Here is a 10647-nt window from a genome sequence, read left to right as displayed (position 1 = left end):
AGGAAAAGCATTCTGACCAAAAACAAGTAATAGCTGAAGTCTCTGCCTTCAACTGCTTTACTTCCAAAAAATGGTACATTTCTTTCTTTTTTTTTTTTTTTTTTTTTTTGAATGCAAAGGATAATTATTTTTTTTAAAGACCATGGAAAATGGTCAGACTCAGTTAAAATTCTCACTTACTTGAATAAATGAACAGCCTAAATAACAAATTAAAACATCTGTCTTCTTTGAGTTGAAGTTTAAAATTGGTACCTACAGGTATGCTAAAGGTACACCAAGGGGCCCCCCATACTTGCAAGACTGAGCACCTCATAGAAAGAAGCATAATGAGCCCACTCTGGCCTTGGTAACTCTGAGGTTACACAGAAGCTCTCTACCCTCTTATAAATTCTGGATGCTTTTTGTCCTGTCCTGTCTTACATTGCTGAGATTTTAAGTTCATTTTCCCTGGGTGGTTAAAATTGCATAACTATTTTGTGTTAGATCTTTGGGATCTATTCTCGAAAACTTTATATTTTATGTGGGGATCATGGTGTGATCCTAAACTTCTTCAGAAGTAGTCAGACATGAGTAGGGATTGGAGTCGTTGAAAGATACAGTCCTGTGAAGGTTATTTAACTCATCTAACCTAGTAGATATAGGCTCTCAGCGGTGTCTGCCTCCTCGTAAGCACTTAGCAGGTGATAGCTGCAATTAGTATTACCAGAAGTGTGTGCATTCTACAAACAGCTCTACAGGCTTTGGACTTTATAACGAGAAACATGAAGCTGGGCATGGTGGCACACACCAAGAATCCTAACATTCTGCAAAACCAATTAGATGCTGTCAGAAAACTGTAAATGGGGGGTGGTGGTGAAGGCCCCAGGTTTGTTCTAAAAATTGCATGGGTGGAGTGGGGGCAGATGTAGGGAATGGAAGGGTTGCAACTATTGTAGATCCTATGAGATCTTGGATTTTGAAGTATTGTTGTCCTGTGGTTGATGACTGACTTAAGTTTAAGCTTGGTTCTCTACATTAAAATTACTTAATCATAATACCCATTGTAAAAAAAAAAGAAGCAGAGCCCCAGGGTCATCCCATAAAGTTTGTTTCCTTTAGAGGAACTTGTGTGCTTTCTTAGAAGAGACTCATTTCACTCAGTGAACCAAGACTAGTCGGCCCTGCTGCTGATGCGCCATGCATCTGCCCAAGGTGATCTCCTCTCTTGCCTCTTCTGTGGACCTGGTTGGTTGAACTGAATTCTTCCTGTGGCCTCAGTCAGTTCTAAAGAGTTTATGAGCTTAGAAACAAGTACGTTTGAATATGTATAAAGTTTGTTGAAAGAAACAGGACGTGAGAGTGATACGATGATTTTTCTTTGCGCTTCTCCAACAGTAGTGTTCTGCCTTGGAAAACATCAGCCTGTTTACGTAGACCAATTTCTCCCTTTTACTTAAATTGAAACCACTGGCAAGGAGCATCTTGTTCTTGAGTGTGTTGACTGAGATTGTCCTGCAGAGGGCTAGGGAGATAGCTCCGCAGTCTGTGCGCCTGCCCGAAAATCTTCTGCAGGGTAGTTTGTAACTATTCAGGAGAATCTTCCTGGATTTTCCTTTCACTTTCTATCCTTGTTTTTTTACTGTAATAGTTAAACAGCCTTCATTTCCTATGAATACACGACCTAAGTTTTTAAGTTTTCGTCCACCTGTTTCATTTAATAAGCCTTCTTAGGGCTTGCCAAATAGCTTAGGGATTAAAGCGCCTGCAAGCAGGCTCAGGGGCTGGTGTTACATCCCCAGGCCTGCCCCCAGGTTGCCCTGAGCCAGCAACTGAGACTGGGCGTGCACCTGTAATCCCAGCTCTTGGAAGGCTGTAAACAGGCAGATCACTGCGAGTCCAATGTAGTACTGAGACCTGAACACCCTGTAGACCCTTCCTTAAATACAAAAAAAAAAAAAAAAAAAAAGGCTTTCTTAACCTCCCTTACGTCCATCCTAGCAGGAGCCTACCAAGAGCCGTGTTCATCACCAAGGCTGGTGCTCCTGCAGCTGCACGTTAACTGCGTCTTCTCAGTATCGCAGCAAGCGCTGTCCCTAAGAATATGCCCTAAGAAAACCTGGCTATAATGAATGGTGGTTGCTTCTTGAAATACTCTTTGGATCCTTGAGCTAGTTTAGTTAATATGAGTAGTTTGCTTAGCAGTGCTGGTCACAGCAGAAAATTGACTTTGTTCCAAATATAAATCTATCTGTGCTTTAATGAGGCAATTTCAGAACTAACTTCACATTTGCCACTGTGTACACCGGGGAGTTGAGTATGTAGTGTTCATTACCATTCTAGTTCCAGCTGTCCTGTAGGAATGTAGCTAATGATTCATTTCTTTATTTATAATTTTATAGGAAATTATCAGTTCCTTGTCTAACATAGTAAAAGACAAATATGGAAGGAAGGTCTTGTTGTATTTACTGAGCCCCAGAGACCCTGCACATACAGTACGAGAGATCATTGAAGTTCTGCAAAAAGGAGATGGAAATGCACACAGGTGAAAGCCTCTGATTGTTCATTCTTTTCTCGTTGTTTGTTAATTCTGAGCAGCACCTCTTACAGAAACCCACGCGCATATGTATACTGTATCTTGAGGTTGCTACAACTTCTCAGAAGATGAATTCTACTTTTTAGGTCTTTAGTTCTGACAGATTTTTAAAGTTGTTACATTAAAAAGACAGTACAGGTTTCCTGCCAAAAGCCCTCAGAGTGCCTGACACGCAGATGGCACTGAGGTTTTGTGATAGATACTAAGATCACTATTTACTTCCCTGTTTGTTTTACCTTACTACCTCATTCACCATTTTCCCACAGTAAGAAAGACACAGAGATCCGCCGGCGTGAGCTCTTAGAATCTGTCTCTCCAGCTTTATTAAACTACCTACAAAGAAATGCTCAAGAGATGGTGCTCGATAAATCTGCGTGTGTGCTGGTGTCTGACATCCTGGGATCTGCCACTGGAGACCCCCAGCCTGCCATGAATGCCATCGCCAGCCTGGCAGCAGCAGAACTGCACCCTGGGGGCCAGGATGGAAAGGTAGTGTGCTGCCTGCCAAAGGCTGGCAGGAAAGCTGCAAGGGCTTAAGAGCTCCAGTGGACAGATGTCACTGCAGGGAGTTTTGACAATAATTACCTCAGCTTATCTCATGCTGATAGTACATTTTTGGTTTTGTTTCTGTTTCTTTGTTAGCGGGAATCTAACTTAGGACCTCACTCGTACCTAGCAGGCACTGGATGGCTGAGCTGTCTCCAGCTGATAGTACATTTTAAAATTGTAAATCAAAATACCTAATATATCACTTGTTTTTCTCAAAAGTATAGTTATTCAGTGTTACCTATGAAGTAAAGGCAGACTCTCACTGTGGCTTTTTTGTCCACCATGGCCTCTATAACATCTTTCCAGAATATTCCGTACTTAAACTTTTGTTTCGAATTTGCTGTGGATGCTTCTTCCTTGAGCCTTGATTGCTGCCCCAGTTTTCCATTCCCCTGTGTGGTCTGTGGACAGCTGCGCTCATGTGACGTCCCCAGAAACCTCCCTGAGGTCTTCCTGAGTTCCCTTCAAACACATTCTTGCTCATTCTAATCTGGCCCGCCTCTCATTTGAGCCATGTTCTGTGCGTGCACTTAGGACCTGTGTATGACAGTGGCCAGCACTGCACTGCCAGTCATTTGAAGGACACGCTATTGAAATATGCAAATAATTGCTAGTATTGAAATGAGAGCTATGAAAGACAGCTGCAGGCTCTGGGACTGCATAAGAACAGAGTAGTTGAATGATCAGCAGCTCGGCAAAGAATGAGAATGACAGAATATTCCAGGCTGAGGGAACAGCGTGTACAGCAGTTCTGGAGAAGGCAGGAGTGGGGCATGTTTGAGAAGAAAAGGCTCAGGGTTGGAGTCAGCGAGCCAAGGAGAAAGAAGGGTAGATAACACAGGATCCTTGTCCTACCGGCATGTCAGCTCCCAAGCTCCCAGGAAGCATTCTTGTGGGACTCCTGCTATTTTCGGAGGCAATGGCTCTATTTACACTCAGTTTCACAGCAGCCTTTGTTCAGTCTCACACTCGCGCTTCAGTATTATTCCTTGAATACATCGTAAGCGTATGAAGTGAGTTACTCAAGTTCTGTGTCTTTCACACATTGGTGAAATACACATCCTGCCCTGAGGGCCTCACAAGATACTCATACCGGAAATGCTGGGCTCCTGTCCTAAAAGCATGGAATCCATCGGAGAGGCACATGCAGACTGGGTGTGATGGTACAAGGAAACACCTGACTTTCAGCCCTGACCCAGACATTAGACTAGTACTGTGGATAGTGGTGAGTGGAGAACATTGGCAGCCTTAGTACAGTACATTGCCTTGTAGTGGCACTGAGGTGATTAATAATCATAAAAAAAAAAAAAGCACAGCAGTGCCTGTCGGATTCCACTTCACTGGCTGTCTTTCCTCTTCTATCTCCTCAGTAGTTTTAACTGTGTTATGGTCACAACACAACACAATGCTTTTCATAACCTCAGCCGTTGTGTCTGAATCAGGCCCAGCAAGAGCAGCAAGGCTTCTCCTGGACTAGGAAGAAGCCCTCCAGCAGCTTTCCCGGTGTCTCACTGGCTAGCACTGAGTCAGACATACTTCTGGATGGGTTTCTGGCAGAAATAACTGGATCAATGGGGCTGTTTGAGATCACTCAGGACGTAGCTCTTGAGAGGGGAAAGGGTGGTTAGAGGAGGTAGTGGAAAGGGTGGGGTGGTAGCAGAGAAGACAACTAGGGAGGACTGTGTATAATTGCTGAGAGCTGTTTCCCAGTAGTTCTTGAATGTTATAAATCTTGATTCCCCTGGAACCAACTGGGCACTTGAAAATGTTTCCTGCCAGCTTGTGTTTGGGTCTGAGTGAACATGATGCCAGGTAGCGAGAGTTCAGGGTGCTCCTGAGGTATGGGGTTGGGAAAGAGGAGTGGGCTGTGGGTCTTAGCGAAGCCTGGGCCCCTGCCCTTCTGGGGCAGATCATGAAGTGAAAGTCATGAGTGCTCAGTGAACGTTTTCCCTGCCAGGAGGTTATGCTGCTCATACTCTCATCCTTGGTAAGGGGAGAGCTCCCAGGTGATGTGGCAGTAGCTGGCGTGGCCCCGGAAGAAGAGTAGGTTTGGGCTATACAGCATTGTCTTGGCCTGCTCATCGGGTAGTTCAATAAGATATATTTTAAAATTCTGCAATAAGTTTTAATATTTCTGCCCTGAAGGTTTATTTGTCCCTCAGAACTCAGGTTATCATGAGAAACAGGGCCACCATGATGAGAGAGATGCAGTGTGGTGGCACTGCTCAGCCTGGACCCCTGAAGCCACGTCTGACTTCTTGTCGGAGCTGCATCCTCTTGTATAACCGTGTTCATTTCAGCCTGGGAGCAGTGTAGGTCTCTGACCCCACTAGACAGGATGGTTATTCTAAAGATGCTTCCAGCGTTGGTGGAGCTATGAGTCTCTGATCTGCTTGCGTGTGGTGATGTAGATTACAGTTTGGCTCCAGGCAGATGGGAATTAACATATTCTTGATTCCTTGTAGCTTCATGTTGCGGAACATCCTGCAGGACATCTCGTTTTGAAATGGCTAATAGAGCAAGATGAAAAGATGAAAGAAGATGGAAAAGAAGGTGGGCTGCTGTTCTCTTCACCTTTTCTTTGGGCTGAAGTGCATCTTTGTCATTCTTGGCATACCTGAACTTTATACTGGCCACTTAGGTTCCCATGAAGCTTGTCAAATGTTAGAAATGAATCTGAGTAAGGCATTATTTAATCATTAACAATGATGCTCCTCCTAGAATCTCATGTCCAAGTCATTTTTTTCTTTCCCACCCTCCCTCACTCCTTCACTTCTCTTTCATAATTTTTAGCCAATCTAGGTCGATGCCCTGTGATGCTATTCTGTTCCTTGAGGAAGGTACAGCATTACCTCTAGTTGAAAATGTGATTTTTATCTCTGGTTTTGAGGAAAGAGTAAGTAAAAGAAAGTTATCCTCATCAGAGAATTCTGGACAGCTGCTTCTTCAGCTGGCTCTGCAGGCACCTGGCTCTGCAGGGCATGTAAGTGAAGGGCAAGCCTGCCTTCGGTGCTTTCTGGCTTTTTGGAAACCTTGCACCTGCTCTGCAGGAATTCAGCTCCTGTTTTCTAACTAGAAAGTTGTGTACCATTCCCTTCCCATACTGCCATTTTCTTCCTGAACTCAGACTCCATCTGGTGTTTACACCACTAAGGAGAGTGCCCCCACTGAGTTAGCACAGTTACTACGGTGGAAAAGAATGACAGCCCTGGGATTTATGTCAAGGCAGGCTGCAGTTCAGTGGCCGCGAGGCAATCAGTGTGGAACAGGGCTGTCACCTCTCACCTTACCTTTGGGAATAGGGGGCTCATTTTTCACTGCAAAAAGCAAAAATAAGGTTTTTTTTTTTTTTTTTTTTTTTTTTTTTTTTTTTTTTTTTTTTTTTTTTTGTACTGAGGATTAGAATTCAGGACCTTGTGCTTGCTTGCCAGACTGCTGAGCTGTCTCCCTGGCTCATCTTTTTTTTTTTCCCATCTTTTCATTATTAAGGAAGTTCACACAAACTTAAGTTGAGGCCTAAGAAGTTGTTAAAAGTCCAAGCAGTTGTCAAGTGATTTTTCTCTCAGTGAAAGTGTGCACAGAGCCCTAACGTTCACGTGTTTGGGCCTGGTGTGTGTGTTTTTCACATGTCTGGCACTTTTGATTATCTGTTGTTGTCTAGGAAGCCACCTACAGCCTTAGGTTTCAAAACAGAGTCAGAGTTTGGTGTGGCTTGCCTCCACTTTGCTTTTCTGGAGTTGCCTAGTACATGTACACTAGACACTAGTTCCACTAGGAAAACACAAGCTGCTTCGCTGGCTGACCTGTCTCTCTAAGCAGGTGTCGTGAAAGGCTGAACATCTACGGGCCTGTGGCTGTAAAGAGTCCTTACTTTTGGGTGTCTTCAAAAGGATTGTACAAGCCACTGAGCTAGATCCTTGCTTTCAGGATATCTTAGCCCTTAGAATTCCTCCTTGGGCCAAGCATGGGCTATAGTAGATGGCGCAGCGAGTGTGTGCTACCAAGGCCTTGGGAGTCAGAAGTACTAAAATGAGTTGGATTTTTGACCTGTGGAGATCTAAGCATTGCAGGGAGAAATTGCTGAGAAAAAGCTCAAATGCTTGCTCTTCAGTCCCTCTGCTTCTGGCTCCTCAGTGGGCATCCACTAGGAAGGAAAGTTGGTTTCTGCCGAAATGCTGCTATCTAGTGTTTACTTCCGGAGTAACTGTCAGGTGAAGGTTAAGCCACTGAATACTGCAAGCGTGACCCAATAAGCATTCTTGCAAATTGTGTTTTTCTTGAGAATTTACTAGTAAACATGGCTTAGGGCTTGAGTTAGAAGCAAAAGAACTGTGTATACTGACACATTATATAAACCAGCACTGGGATTTTCTGTGTTATGGGAGATTGAGTAAGAGGTCTTGTTACTAGCTTTTTAAAAAAAAATTTAAAAATACTTGTAAGCTTAGGGGTGCTAGGAAAGCATATTGGGAGTTTTGTATGAAAGGTTTACTGAGTTCCAGTGTATTTTACAGGTTGTTTTGCGAAAACCCTCGTAGAGCATGTTGGCATGAAGAACCTGAAGTCCTGGGCCAGTGTAAATCGGGGTGCTATTATTCTTTCCAGGTATGTGTAGTGAGTATCTTTTTGTGCATAGGAACTGTCATGCAAAACACTTCTTCACTCTTATTCCTGAGTTCTAGTATGTGTTCTCAGAGGTCTGATACCACTGTCTTCACAACCTAGACAACTCTACCAAAGAAATAGCAAATAATAGCTTTTGCAGTTTGTCCTTTGGATTTCCTTTAAACTGCCATCTTTTGGATGTCCAAGATCACAAAATTATGGCACTTATAAGGTATTACATAATGACTTAACTATTTATGGGAATTTTTTTTTTAGTGTGTGTTTTTGTATTTAGTACAGGGTCTACAGGGTCTCTCTATACAGATCCAACTTGTAGTGATCCTCCTGCTTTCAGCTTCCTAAGAGCTGGAATTACGAGCGCCTGCACGGCAGGCCTGGATCGAACCCCTGGCCCCTGTGCCTGCTTGCAGGCGTTTTAATCTGCTAAGCTATTCCCTTGTTAGGGTTAGAAATTCTTTTACCAGGCATTGAAATGTTCACACCTACTGACATAGTCTTTCATTACACTCAGTTAACTAGAAATTTCAGTGATGCCATGAAATTAATTTATAAAGGTGCTCATCAATCAGAGTTCTTGGCTAGATGTCAGAAGTAAGAAAGATAATGGGTAATTTTGAAGCAGATAAGGAACCTATGAAATACTTGAGGTTCCGAGTGGAAATGGAGCCAGATAAAACTTAACAGTGCCATAATCATTTTTTTTAGGTTTCTGAATATTGTGGTGAGTTTAACATAGTTGGTAAAATACCCTACTTTTTTGTATTTAACTTAAACAGAAGATTTTTGAAATTTTTGATGTTGTGTGTTTTGCTGAATCTCTTTATAGTAACTGAGAAAACATTTTGCTGGAAAGACAAAAGCAGCCCTGGATGCTGGCTAAAAGAATAACTCAGGGAAGCAGAATTCTGAAGCATCTAAAACCCCTGGCTCTGGACAGACTGCTGGGTTCCAGCCCCACCTTACTGTTTACTCTTGTGAAAATTAGTGATTTGCTTATTTCTTGGTTGTGAAGTGAATAATAATTCTAAAGTTGTCATGAAAACTGCATATAATATGCGTCTTATTACATCTGATATTCTCAATAAACGTTGACTTGTGTTGGTGTAGTGTATTAGGTAGCTGTATTTAGCCACGTTGTTTAAAATAAACACTGAGCCGCAAATCTCTTGAGGGAGCACTGTGCTTTTGAGTTTTCCAGCTTGGCAGGTGGCAAGTGGCAAATGGTACTGTTGCTTGGCTCCTGTGACAGCAGAGCACCAGCAGTGCCAGGTGACATGCTGGAAGCTATCGAGGCTGGGGACTGTTGAAAGTGCCAAGTGATTTTCTTCTAGAATAGGATTCAGAGGTCAGCCATGACATGTGCCCCTGAAGAACTGGGGAGAGACTAGAAATTCAGGTCCAGGCAGGTGGCCATGGCCAAATCCTATTGAAAGGACAGTGGGGTGCTCTGCCTCAGGGTTCTGCTCCCTTTGCTATTGGGGTTCTCCAGCAGGGTTTTAGGAAGCAGAGGCTGGGGGCCGGGGAGACGGCTCAGTAGAATAAGCGCTTCTTTGGCAAGTATAAGGGTCTGAGTTCAATCCCTGGTTCTGCCAAAAAAAGCAGCTGGGATTTTTTGGTTGAATGTTACGGTCAATCTCTTGCCTCTCCTAGAAGATCAGTGAGCTTCTCAAATTAACTGAGGCCTGTGGGTATAGCTCAGTAGTCTTAGCACATCTGAGATCCTGGGTTGAATTCTCATACCAAAAACAAACAACCCTTTGAGGAAGAAGATGAGGCCTGTTTTTTATTCCATTCTATAATTCAGGAAGCAGTTCTCGAGAATTGAAATAGCATCTTCTTGGTCAAATGTAAGTTTCAAACGCAGCCAATGAAACTCAAGGTAAAACCCACCCGGACTTGATGATGTAGGTGTAGAGTTCAGGAAGCCAAGTGACTGTTACCATTCGTTACAGTCAAGCAGACTTGCTTGAGTGACTCCACCTGCAAGATTATACATGTTTTAGAATGTTTAGAATACATGCTGGCCCCCTCATTCATTTGGTAAATTAAAAGAAAAAGTACAAACTCTCTGTAGTAAGGCTTGACGTGTAACTACTGAATTTTTTTATACTGCAAATACAATAGTATTGTAGATTATCTAGGGTTTTTATGAAATTTAATTTTTGTTAATTTTTTCTTCTCTTTCTCAGCCTTTTGCAGAGTAGTGACCAAGAAGTTGCAAATAAAGTCAAAGATGGACTGAAAAGCCTGATTCCCACATTGGAGAAAAACAAAAATACCAGCAAAGGAATAGAAACTTTACTTGAAAAACTGACTGCATAGGTGGAAACAGTTAAGAACAGAATGGAATCACATTTCCCATCCTCTGCAGAAAGGAAGTGTGAGGGGCCACCTCTCTGGTACTTTGGGAGCTCTGCACATGTGTTTCTTTTCCTAAGAATCTTTTATATATAAAATTATATGAAATGACCTTGTTTTTTAAACCTAGCTATCTCCTTTATTACTGTAATAGGTGAAAATGGAGGCTGTAATGTGGATGGTCTACTATGGGGGCATTGTGTGTGTATGAAGTATTTTGGTGGTTGAACTGATTACACGGAAAGACACCTCCAGGGAACAGTAGTCAGAGAAGGCTTCCCAGATGAGGAGGACGAGGCAGACCTGGGGGAGGGCAGGGTATGGGAAGAAGGAGCCAACGGGAGTCTTTGTGGGAGCATTAAGTGGAAATTAATGGTTTTTAACTGCACCTCAGGAAGCCCTGGGGGATGTCCTGAATTTCTAGCTGTTGCATGGATCGAGTTCCGAGTCAGGTTTTTTTTGAAGTCCACTAAAGTAATTTTTGCCTACATTGGGAAGATGTGTAAGTGAATTAGAGGATTGCAGTGGGTATCATCGCTATG

At 43.0% G+C, this 10647-nt stretch overlaps 1 protein-coding gene across 3 annotated transcripts in view; it reads left to right on the top strand.

The window, feature by feature from the left end:
* Pum3 (pumilio RNA binding family member 3) overlaps window positions 1-10217 on the top strand; it is a 38194-nt gene extending 27977 nt beyond the window's left edge. For all 3 annotated transcript variants that reach the window (XM_023721915.1, XM_004637181.2, XM_023721916.1), the window contains exons 14-18: window positions 2379-2521; window positions 2839-3061; window positions 5587-5674; window positions 7636-7726; window positions 9937-10217. In XM_023721915.1, coding sequence (XP_023577683.1) covers window positions 2379-2521; window positions 2839-3061; window positions 5587-5674; window positions 7636-7726; window positions 9937-10069 — 678 coding nt within the window. In that variant the 3' untranslated portion in view covers window positions 10070-10217. The remainder of the gene's footprint in view (window positions 1-2378; window positions 2522-2838; window positions 3062-5586; window positions 5675-7635; window positions 7727-9936) is intronic.
* Window positions 10218-10647: the final 430 nt, after the last annotated feature.

This window comes from Octodon degus, unplaced genomic scaffold (genome assembly GCF_000260255.1).
Source record: "Octodon degus isolate 3935 unplaced genomic scaffold, OctDeg1.0 scaffold00087, whole genome shotgun sequence".
Lineage (NCBI taxonomy): Eukaryota > Metazoa > Chordata > Mammalia > Rodentia > Octodontidae > Octodon > Octodon degus.
Note: the sequence above shows the minus strand (reverse complement) of the source record. Positions and strands in the feature narration are given on the sequence as shown.